A 12,265-nucleotide genomic window follows, 5' to 3' on the forward strand; every position below is an offset into this window, starting at 1 on the left:
GAGCTTGGGGGCGCGGAGGCAGCCGTACCTGGCCGGACGCGGGGGGCGGCGCCTCAGCTCCCTCTGTCCCCACAAGCCTAGAGGGTTTTGAGCTCCTCGCCAGCTACTATTTTTATTTTCTATTCATTGGCAGACACTTGCGCTCCGTGCATTGCAGCTTGCTAATTCATTTCATTTCATTCTCACAGCCCCGCGAGTTGTATCCCTGATTCCTACGGTGGTTTCCGGTAACTGCCAAGGTTAGGAAGTGCCGCTCGGTGTTTTAAAGTTTAAAGCACACCACTGCGGAAAGGATACCCCACCACTCGGAGCAGCTTAGACGCCCCTGTCTTCTAGAACTAGGCGCTGCCTGGGCGCCACGAAGATCACCTGTACCCCCTTCGGAGGGGGCAAGGGGAATGTCTTTCCACACCCACCCGCTATCAGTGTCAAGAAGTCTAGTAAGGCCAGACAGTGTAGCCATTAATTAAATGTAAGAGCTGGAAACAGCAGGCGGGTAATTGTAGTCAGGTAGACCTCGAAGACTTTGATGTTAAGCACTACGTGGTTCTAATAGGAAGTTCTTGGTTCCCGGAGAGCTAAAACTGGATTTTAATTTTATTTGCAACCCTGAAATTGTTCGCTTTTGGCGCTGGCTGAGACAGCTGCTTAATTTCTCCCCATACCATTTTTATGAAGCTTCTAAAAGTGAATCAGTAAGTTTTCTTATATGAGAAATTGGAATTAAAGAACTCTAATGTTTTTGTTAAGTGCTTAAAAAGCTGTCATAGTAAATGAAATAAACAGTGCAGTGATATATGGAAGTTAGTGTGTAAGACCTGAAGCAGTTAAGAGTATCTCACGTGTCGTCTTAATGTTAGGTAAATACTCTGTGACATTTCGTCAGACGAGTAAGAGTGGCTAATTGGAAAATTGACATCTTTCTACCTAGATCTCAAGGCTTTTGAGAGGAGACTTACTGAATATATTCATTGTTTGCAACCTGCTACTGGACGTTGGAGAAGTAAGTTCCTGAATGTTATTTTAAGGGAAAACTAACAGTTGATAATTTTATCCTTATGTAGGAACGATTTGCTTTTATGTAAAATGTTTGCGTAAATTTATTTAACATTGTGAACAATGCCTTATGAAGAAATTTTTAAGAAAAGGAAATTGTAACTGGCCTTCTCAAAAGAACAGTCTATGTCGTGTGGTTGTTTTTGTTTTTGCATTAAAAAACATATTTTTGGCCAGGCGCTGTAGCTCACGCCTATAATCCCAGCACTTTGGGAAGCCCAGGCAGGCGGATCACCTGAGGTCAGAAGTTCAAGACTAGCCTGGCCAACACGGTGAAACCTCGTCTCTACTGAAAATACAAAATTAGCCGGTCATGGTGGTGCCGCCTGTGATCGCAGCTACTCGGGAGGCTGAGGTGGGAGAATCGCTTGAACCCAGGAGGCAGAGATTGCAGTGAGCCGAGATTGCGCCATTGCACTCCAGCCTGGGCGACAAGAACAAAACCCAGTCTCAATAAATAAATAATAAAAATATTTAAATTTTTAAATTAACTATTACAACTTTGATAAAGACATACCTAATAAAAAGTTCACTAGCCCGTTTGGCAGTTTTATAATTTGCCTACAAACTATTGGAATAAAATTTTAGTAAGAAGAATCATATTGGCAGGGCGCAGTGAGTCACGCGCATAAAAATCCCAGTGCTTTGGGACGCCGAGGCGGGAGGATTGCTTGAGCATGGGAGTTTGAGATCAGCCTGGGTAACATGGAGAGACCCCATCTCTACTCAAAAAAAAAAAAAAAAAATTTAGCCAGGCATGGTGGCACACCCTGAGATCCTAGCAACTTGGGAGGATCACTTGATCCCAGGAGGTTGAGGCTGTAGTGAGCTATGTAGTGAGCTAAGTGAGCTATGTTCACTGCAATCCAGCTTAGGGAACAGAGGGAGACCCCGTGTTTTAAAAAAAAAAGTAAAGTCATGTTATTTAATGTATACTTGGAAAAGTTACAAAATTACCCTTAGTTGATTTTTAACAAAGTATAACTGCTGCTTTGAAGTCTGACCTAGAAAAGAAATTCACATTATTAGTATCTGTTCATAAGTATCATGAGTGCTACAAAATATAATTTGAACAGTGATTACTTGCCCATGGAAATACATAGGAAGTGTGGACAAATATAGGAGCCATGAGATCATCAAACAAAATGCTTTGTTAGTATGTGTTTGGAATAGTTTTGGTTTGTTTTTTGGAATGGAGTCTCGTTCTGTTGCCCAGGCTAGAGTGCAGTGGCGCCATCTCGGCTCACTGCAACCTCTGCCTCCCGGGTTCAAGTGATTTTCCTGCCTCATCCTCCCGAGTAGCTGAGATTACAGGTGCCCGCCACCACGTGCACCTAATTTTTTTGTGTATTTTTAGTGGAGACGAGGTTTCTCCATTTTGGCCAGGCTGGTCTCAAACTCCTCACCACAGGTGAGGCTTCCCAAAGTGCTAGGATTACAGGTGTGAGCCACCACACCGGGCCAAATAGTTTTAATTTCTTGGATGGTCATTATTTAAATTTAATTCCTATCAAGAAGGAAGTGTAGTAGCACACATTGAGGATTTACTTTATTTCAAAGCATAAATCGGTTTGGTGGACCAAAAAAGCACTATTGAAGCTAAGGATCTGGCAAGATTTTTTGTGTAATTTTTATTAAATCTATTTGCAAAGTTTTATTAGTATGCTGTGAGAATTCTGGTTGGTCAGAATTTACAGGTAATGATTTTCCTAGGTTCTCTGGTTTACCTAGGAATTATCCCGAAAACCTATGTTTCACTGTTAATTGAATATCTTTTAAAATGTATATGATACTGCCCTATCTTATAAAAGGTGATATAAATATACTTACTTTTTCTCTGACTTATGGTCTTAGCACTTACTTGGCTAATGAACCAGCCAAATAAAGCATGTGTATGAGGTCCTTTCTAGTGTATTGATTTTGCTTTTGCTTATTTTTTTTAAAACATACATGTGTAATATAGTGTGTGTATTTCTGCAAATACAGAATTGTAAGAAATTGAGTTAAGTCTGTTCTGAGTTCAGAACATAGTTTTGATATTTTGATCCTGTTTTTCTATATTTGCTGTATTTCTGTTGCTCTTGGAAACTGGATTTCCACATTTGAAAAATGTATGCATCCTAACTGAAAGACAGGCAACGGTCATCATCTCCAGAATATTAACTGGGTCTTGATGCCCCTTTATTGTTTTTTACTAATACCATTCTTAAGTTTTACTTACGATTTATTTAGAATTTCTAAAATCATGCTAGCTCAGTGGAGAGAAAGACCTTTTCTTAGTTTTACTGGCAGAATTTCTACCCTACCTTTAAGTCCCTTAAAGAAAATCCGATACTAACTGGTGTGCTCCATACTTCCTGCACTGACTTTAATGTAACCATGGCAGTCATCTGCAAAGCAAAATCCTTTAGTCAGTCTTCTCAGTACATTCAAAAAGGAGTCTTTGATGGTTTCTTTACAGTAGAAAATGAGTTTGTTGTTTTTTAATTTGAGTTTACAAGATCTGCAAAATCTTCACTAAGCACAGTGAACGTTACATAGCATAGACTCTTCTACTGAAGTGTCACCATCGAATTGCTTTTTATTTCATTGATCTTCATAAGTTCTGACCAAATCATAAGAGAAACAGTATCCTTAATTACTAAGGTTCACAATGTTTAAGAGAATTCCTCGAAGCCATATGGCAAGCCTCCTAATTCCTGAGTCTAGTTAGTGCATTTTCCATTTAATAAAGTGCTGTATTCTTTGGTTGTCATTTAGTAGGAACTTCTGGTGATAGTATCACATATTAAGTATGTATTTGCTTACTAATTTCGTGTTTATCTTTCATCAGTGCTTCTTATAGTGGTATCTGTCTGTACAGCTACTGGTGCCTGGAACTGGTTAATAGACCCTGAGACACAAAAGGTAGAAGTTTTGTTTTAAAATCATTAGCATAATTAAATGAGATAATGGATAATGTAGTGCTTTGTTAATGATAAAGTATTCAAACACTACTACTAGTGATATTGTCGTATTAAAAATATGCCTTTTATTAATTTGCTCAAGGAAGTTTGGCTGGCTGTTGTGAATTAAGTGTCTTTACAGGGAAAAGGTCTAAGAGATGCTATTATTTCTTAGACATTTAGTTGTTACTTGTCATTCATTTCTGAATTTATCATTTTTACATTTTTTATATATCTCTCATTTTTACTTCAGTGTGAGTATTCTCTTCATTCTGCTTTGTTCATTGAGTGTCATCAGTGCCAGCTTTTAAAAGTTCTAAAATAGGCCAGGCATGGTGGCTCACACCTGGAATCCCAACACTTTGGGATGCCAAGGCAGGAGTTCAAGACCAGCCTGGGCAATGTAATCTAGCAAGACCCCATCTCTACAAAAAATTAAAAAGTCAGCCAGGTGTAGTGGTGCATGCTGTACCCAGCTACTTTGGAGGCTGAAGTAGGAGGATCACTTGAGCTCAGGAGATCGAGACTGCAGTGAGCTATGATTGTGCCACTACACTCCAGCCTGTGTGACAGAGTGATACCCTGTCTCAGAAAAAAAGAGGGAGAGAAAAAAATTATAAAATAACATTTTCTTCTATGAGTTATCTCTGTTAATACCTTTTTTTCATCCCATAAAGCACTGGAGATGACTTTACGGGAAACATATGATAAAATAGCAAAATACAAGTATAATAAAAAGTCAGGACTAGATAAAAACAAGTTGGACCATGAGGTCAAAACCAGAAAGGAAACCAGCTCACTGATGTATAGGCCATGTAGCCCAACACAGTTGCCAAAATTGGATTATAAATTAGTCTCTGAGTTACCTAATCAGTGAAGTCACAGTTAATTCTGTGATTTTCATTGTCTGTAAGATAACACATATATCAGTTCCTTGGGCTAGCAAAGCTTTTCTTTCCCAACATTTATCTCTGAAAAAAAATTTCTTGCCTGAAGTTTAATACAGGAAACACTGAGGAATCTCCCATTGGGCACTGTGCAAAAATATCCCTATACCAAATGCAATAACTGATTTCATAATGTTATTCCTTGAAGCATCCTTTGATGAAAGCTGATAGCATGTTTCTCACATTTCCACCTCTTTCTACTAACTTGTGCCTTAATTTCAAACTCAGGGCTTTTTTTTTTATTAGGGAAGTAGTTAGTCTCCAATTTTTCAGTGAAGTTTCTTTCCCCCAGTGCAGTTTTATTTAGGGAGTAATGATGTAATTTTCACAAATCTTAAAAATCCCCTCCCCACTTTAAGCTGCAATTAACCAAGTAGTACTTTCAGTAGCTCTGTTTGTATTTGTTTTACGGAAGAAAAACCTAAGAGAAGGCTTTTGTCATCAGTCTCTATGGCAATTCAGACAGCCAGAGAGGTTTATTTCCCACATAGTCTCCCTAACTTTATCTGCTGAGGTGGAGATATATAAAAGGATAGGTGGCAAGGGGAAATTGGTGATGGAATTTTATGTTAATAGAGGATTTTTATGGCAGACAGGAAACTCTCTTGTGTGTTCATTTATAAAAATCTGATCTTAAGGCTGCATTTGGTAGTCATCTTTAGGGGAAGAGTGGAAGGAGGCTGGCAAGAAGATTGAAAAAGATCCATCTTGGGAAATGAGTCTGACTTCTAATTGGGAAAAATATAAGCTGATTTCAGCTAGTTGAGATCTTAATAAAACACAAAATTAAATGTAATTTGAAATAGGCCCAAAACTATGTAGTTAATATAATTTTCTAAATTAGGTGAGAATATAACTATTCGCCTAAGGGTTGGCTCTTTATATTTCAGTATTTAATAACCCCAAACCTGACAGGAGTTTTAACCAGCAATTGTATTTGTAGCAAGAGTTGCAAACTCAGGAGCCAGTGGCTAGCTGGAAGAACCTAGGGAGAGAAAGAATATGGCAGACAGGAAGTACCTGACTGCCTGACCTGGAGAGAACCACTGTTTCGATGCACTGGAATGTTGCCACGGAGGGAGGAAGGCTGAAACTGATGGCCTAATTAAAATGAAGACATAAAGCATTGTATATGCTAACCTGGTGCAGGCTACACACCACAGAGCTGGCTTGTGAGAAACTGTCCTCGGAGGTTTGAAGAAGACATTCTTCTGGAATGTTAACTTTTCCTTGGGTCATCATCTTTCTGGCAGCTTCTTTCCTGGTATTTTCAGACTCTCATTTCTTCATCTGACAAACTTCCGTAACCAGTACCATGCTGGGCCATCTGATACCTGGCGCTTCTGTCTTGAAACACGCTGCGCATCTCCTGCTGTGAGAGTGGAGTGGGGTGTGTGGAACTTGATTCTCTTGCTCCCATCTAGTTACTAATTCACTTGATTTCTTTCTACACAGGCTCTAAATGCTTGTCTTCTCTGTGTCTCCAGTCGACATTTCCATTTCGGTGCCTACTCTTGTTCCAGTCATGGATCCTGGACCCTTGGCCCTCTACATATTCTTAGACTTGTGGATTGTCCTGTTTTCTGCTATCATTTGATACGTCCAGATCTGAAATCAGCCCTTTCTCTCTTTCATTTTAGTTCTTTATGGATAGCTACTAATTGTTTTTCCCTTCTTGAATGTCCTGTGGTCATTTAGATCTCAGTAGCTTCAAAACCAAATTTGTTTTTTTGCCTCTGCAGGGAGGAAGGGGTGATGCTGGAATTGAGTGTTACGAGGTTATGTAAGAGTTAGCCAGGTGGAGGGAGAGAAGTGAACAAGGCAGCGTATGTGTGGAAATATGGCAGGAGATGAAAATTAGACTGGGACCAGGTTATGAATGGCAGTTTGCTCAACTCTTCTAAGGAAGCTTTGTAACAGTGAAAGTAGGCCGGGCGTGGTGGTTCATGCCTGTAATCCCAGCACTTTGGGAGGCTGAAGTGGGCGGATCACCTGAGGTCAAGAGTTCAAGACCAGCCTGGCCAATATGGTGAAACCCTATCTCTACTAAAAATACAAAAATTAGCCAGGCGTGGTGGTGGGTGCCTGTAATCCCAGCTACTTGGGAGGCTGAGGCAGGAGAATTGCTTGAATCCTGGAGGTGGAGGTTGAGGTAGAGGTTGCAGTAACCTGAGAACGTGTTACTGCACTCCAGCCTGGGTGACAAGAGTGAAACTCTGTCTCTAAAAAAATAAAAAATAAAAAAAAAAAAAACAGGGAAGGTAACTAAATCATGTTTGATTTGTGTTTTCATTGAGACCAGAGGCCTCGTCTTCACTCGTTCAATGCAGAGTTCAGTAAATATTTTTGATAGGGTTGTTTTTTGATTATAGGAATGAATTTGTAATAGTTCAAGTATTTGAAATGGATGGAGGGAATACTGCTATATTTATCTTTATAGAAGATAGAAAGCCTATACATTTTTATTTTTACAACACAGCAATACAGAGAACTAAGATTATTAGAAGTCTTCAAATCCTCATAGTTTAGATGATAAAAAAAATTATATATATTTATGTACAAATGGGGAGGTAGGAATCAGCCATCCTAAGATTTTTAACATTTTTATATTTTCAACTCTTACAGGTGTCCTTCTTCACATCATTATGGAATCACCCATTTTTCACCATTAGCTGTATCACTCTAATAGGCTTGTTCTTTGCTGGAATACACAAGAGAGTAGTTGCACCATCAATGTATCCTTTACCAAGGATTAAGTTTCATTCTCTGAAGTGCTTTCTTGATGTAGGTAATGATTAAAGGCTTACTCTTCCTGGGCGCGGTGGCTCATGCCTGTAATCCCAGCGCTTTGGGAGGCCGAGGTGGGCGGATTTCCTGAGCTCAGGAGTTCGAGACCAGCCTGGGCAACATGGTGAAGCCACATCTCTACTAAAATACAAATAATTAGCCAGGCGTGGTGGTCTGTGCCTGTAGTCCCAGTTACTTGGGAGGCTGAGGTGGGAGAATCGCTTGAACCCGGGAGGCAGAGGTTGCAGTGAGCTGAAATCATGCCACTGCATTCCAGCCTGGGCTACAGAGCAAGACTCTGTCTAAAAAAAGAAAAAAAAAAGAAAAAAAAAAAACAAGAAACATAATGCTTACTCTTGAAATGAGAAATTTTCCTTTGACCACATGTATTCAGTATAGCTGCTCGATGTCGGACGGTATTAGCAGAATACAATATGTCTTGTGATGATGTAAGTATTTTTTTGGTTAGAAAATTATAAACCTGCATGAAAACACTGAAATTTTTGGCTTTAGAAAGGTAGATGTTTTATTAGCAATAAATTTTCTCTGTGGAATGAATAATGAGAATATACTTGGAGCATTGATTTTAAGAATCTTTTACATTTAACATCTTTGACATTGAGATCTGTCTTACAATCAGTGAGATCTGACAAATTGGGAGAGTTGACAATCTTTCTTAATGGCATAAAATCATGATGCATCTTATAACTGATGCATCTTAGAGTCAGTGAAGTACAGTGGTTGTTTGTTATTGACCAAAAATGGCTCAGCAGATACTGGTTTTGTAAACTACTGTTATTTATCAAGTGATATGCTATATATGTTATTTGTAAATAGAGTCATAGATTAATTTATGGACTATGGACATATGAACCTATTGTGTTTTTAAAAGTAGATGATGGGAGACTGGGCATGGTGGCTCATGCCTCTAATCCCAGCATTTTGGGAAGCTGAGGCAGAAGGATCTCTTGAGTCCAGGAGTTTGAGACCAGCCTGGGCAACATTAGCAAGACCCCATCTCTACAAAAAATGTAAAAATTAGCCAGGCGGGTGGCACACACCTGTATTTCCCAGCTGCTTGGGAGGCTAAGGCAGGAGAATTGCTTGAGCCCAGGAGTTTGAGGCTGCAGTGAGCTGTGATCATACCACTGCAGTCTAGCCTGGACGACAGTGAGACCCTGTCTTTAAGTAAATTAAAAACTATCATGTACCAGTGTATAATAAGGGTGTTGCACAATTTTGATAGGTAGCTTCTATTTTGATTTGCTTATTTTATTTATAAAAGTGTCTTAGCCTTCAATTTAAAAAGTCATTAAACAAGTAATACGTATTCATTACAGAAATTAGAATAAAGAGGCCAGGCATGGTGGTTCACGCTTGTAATCCCAGCACTTTGGGAGGCCAAGGCGGGAGGATTGCTTGAGTCCAGGAGTTTGAGATGAACCTGGGCAACACAGCAAGACTCCGTCTCTACAAAAAATGAAAAGAGAAAAAAAGATGTATGTAGTATTTTAAAATAAAGAGCTCAGAAGGAAACTCCACACAAAGGAAGCATTGAAAGCATAACTATTAATTGTTTAGTCTTGACTGTAGAGAAGCATTCTTATTCCTTGCACATACCATTTAAGGTTTATAAATAAGCAATGTTATTTTTACTAGAACTGTGTATTGAAAAAATTTTATCTTTTCATTTTTGCAGACAGGAAAACTAATTTTGAAACCTAGGCCTCATGTTCAATGACAATCTTCACTCATTGTTATGGGACTTAAAATAGCCTTTCTTCAAATAAGTGATACAGCAAAAAGCCATAAAGGATTCCTTTTGCGGTTGGATATGTAAAGGTCATAGCAGCAACTGACAAGAAGTGTGCAATATTTACCTGGATTATCTTGATGATGGTGACTCATTATCAGTGCTTTGGTACTTTTGATTACCTGTGTTTCAGTATTAGTGTCACTTTAGTACTTCAGATCCTGCAAAGATTTTTGCAGATGAAGTATGTATGTATGTTACTAAGTTAAACTTAGAAACAGAACCTCATTCAGTTTTTATAATGTATTTTTTGCAAACTACTGTAAATAGCAAATCAATGCCAATGTTAAACAAAGAGGAAAACGTTGTGTGGACTTTGTTCTCCTGCACCGGTATTTCAGGAACATCTGCTTGCCATCCCCACAGCTCTTTAAAACTGGCTATTATGTGTGCCTTTCATTCTTACACTTCTAATCATACTGCAGGAAAAACATTGGATTCAGCTTAGACTGAGGAAAACTCTCCATTATGTTGTAAGAAATTATAGATGTTTTGAGAAACACTTTTTGTTAAGCCAGATATTGAACTCCAACTATTGTGGTTTTATTTTTAGTTTTTTGTTTTCATTTAAATGCTAAATATCCTTTATATTGCTTTAATAATTTTTTTTTTTTTACGGAGTCTCGCTCTGTCGCCAGGCTGGAGTGCAGTGGCACGATCTTGGCTCTCTGCAACCTCTGCCTCCCGGATTCAAGCGATTCTCCTGCTTCAGCCTCCCGAGTAGCTGGGACTACAGGCACATGCCACCATGCCCGGCTAATTTTTTTTGTATTTTTAGTAGAGACCAGGGTTTCACCATGTTGGCCAGGATGGTCTCGATCTCCTGACCTCGTGATCCTCCTGCCTCGGCCTCCCAAAATGCTGGGATTACAGGCATGAGCCACCGTGCCTGGCCTCTTTAATAATTTTTAAAATACCCTAAAGGCTTGTGAATATACAAGTCTACTGATAAATTATGTATTGTCTGGGAATTTGATAGTCACTGTTTTAGATAACTGGATTTTACGCTGTGGTAGACAAGCTGTGACACTAGTGTTGCACAGGTATAATTGATCATCCTACACCTTCACCAGAATAACTTGGGAGCGGTGCCACAAACTAGAGTCTACAATTCTCACTGTTCAGAGAGTGTTAATGACATACTGTGTATGCATAATAGCCACATGTACTATAATAGCCCTTGAAATTAAACTATTGGGATTGCTGTAAATATTTTAAAGTACTGGAGGTGCCTTTTACCTGTTTATTAGATTTTGAAAAGGTTTAAATTATTTCATGAGCAATCTTTTAAATTTCATTTAACATAAAGCTGAAAATTCAATAACAGGATAAAAAACTTTTTAACAAGGCTGCCATTTAACTTAAATGTGTTCATCTTAGCTTTCACATGTATAAAATTTTATTCTTTGAACTGCAGCAATAAAACCCTCTGCTCCTAAGAAGTCTTAAGAGGGTATTCTATATATTCTGCTTTGTTTTATTTTCTGTAAATTTTGTAGGTAAATATGTGCATAAAAAATAAATACTTTATATATAACTCGTGATTGGACTTTTTATTTGGTTTATTGTAAGTTTGTAACTCTGAAAAAAATGTTAAAACATATTGTCTGTATCAGATACAAGCTAGTCCCAGATGAGACATTTTACTTTAAGCTCTGTGTCCAAGACAGCAAATTTTAAGTAGCACGTGTAGCTACCCAGTTTATTAGGTTATGATTACTTTTGATATGTCTTATTTATCATAGTCTAATAACACTTGGCTGTTAATCAGGAAATACAGGTTTTGTCATATTGCTCTTTACAAACTTGGATTGCCAGTTTCCTCCAAGAGCATAAAGCTGAAGAAGTATTTTATAGGCCCTTCATCTTTTTTGGAGTCATGAATTCCTTTGAGGATTTAATAAAAGACTTGACGACTCCTCTAGGAAAACCCACCTGTGTCTTTGCATGCACTTGGAGGGAACTTCAGATGCCACATTACTTGGATTCCACGGGCTTCAAAAGAAAACAATCTGTTATAGTCCAGAGACTTTTCATACCTTAACTTCTAGCAGAACAACTCATTTTCCTAAAGAGTCTTCATTTGGAATGGTCCAAGGATCCCTGTGACGTTAGTGTCTAACCACCACCTCTACCTTCTCATCCCTTCTCGCACGTTGTTAGGAGGTCACTGGTAGAATCCAATCATCTAATTTTACAGGTGGGGTAGACAGTCTCAAATTTGCGAAGCCTCTATATGAAATCCCCACAACTTACTAAAGACAGAGCCAGCACCAAAATCCAAATCTCTGACTCAGATTGAATGGATCTTCACATATGTGTGTGAAGTGAATTTATTCAAGAGCCATTATAATATTACTGTTAAGAATGTAGACTGTTAAGCCAAACTGCCTGGATTTGAATCTCAGATCTGCTACTTGGTAGTTTTGTAACTCTAGCTAAATTATGCAACCTTAGTTTCCTTGTTTATTAAATGGGCATAATGCCAGTTTCTTTGGTACATTGAGATAATATATAGGATACAGGCATAATGCTAATCTTCCAGGCTTATTTCAAGTCTTAAAGTGTTAATTCATGTAAAGCACTTAAATAGTGCCTAGCTACAGAGTCAATCCTCAGTAAGTTTGTTAACCCAAATCTTTTTTTTTTTTTTGAGACGGAGTCTCCCTCTGTCACCCAGGCTGGAGTGCAGTGGCCGGATCTCAGCTCACTGCAAG

At 38.6% G+C, this 12,265-nt stretch overlaps 1 protein-coding gene across 1 annotated transcript in view; it reads left to right on the top strand.

Moving 5' to 3' along the window:
• The window catches only part of CNEP1R1 (CTD nuclear envelope phosphatase 1 regulatory subunit 1), a 46,432-nt gene extending 35,340 nt beyond the window's left edge, over nucleotides 1-11,092 (top strand). The window contains exons 2-7 of the mRNA XM_011989151.1: nucleotides 189-239; nucleotides 932-1,003; nucleotides 3,890-3,963; nucleotides 7,574-7,683; nucleotides 8,130-8,184; nucleotides 9,435-11,092. Of these exons, the coding sequence (XP_011844541.1) occupies nucleotides 189-239; nucleotides 932-1,003; nucleotides 3,890-3,963; nucleotides 7,574-7,683; nucleotides 8,130-8,184; nucleotides 9,435-9,476 (404 nt within the window). The 3' untranslated portion in view covers nucleotides 9,477-11,092. The remainder of the gene's footprint in view (nucleotides 1-188; nucleotides 240-931; nucleotides 1,004-3,889; nucleotides 3,964-7,573; nucleotides 7,684-8,129; nucleotides 8,185-9,434) is intronic.
• Nucleotides 11,093-12,265: the final 1,173 nt, after the last annotated feature.

Source organism: Mandrillus leucophaeus, unplaced genomic scaffold (assembly GCF_000951045.1).
Source record: "Mandrillus leucophaeus isolate KB7577 unplaced genomic scaffold, Mleu.le_1.0 Scaffold348, whole genome shotgun sequence".
In the NCBI taxonomy this organism is placed as follows: domain Eukaryota; kingdom Metazoa; phylum Chordata; class Mammalia; order Primates; family Cercopithecidae; genus Mandrillus; species Mandrillus leucophaeus.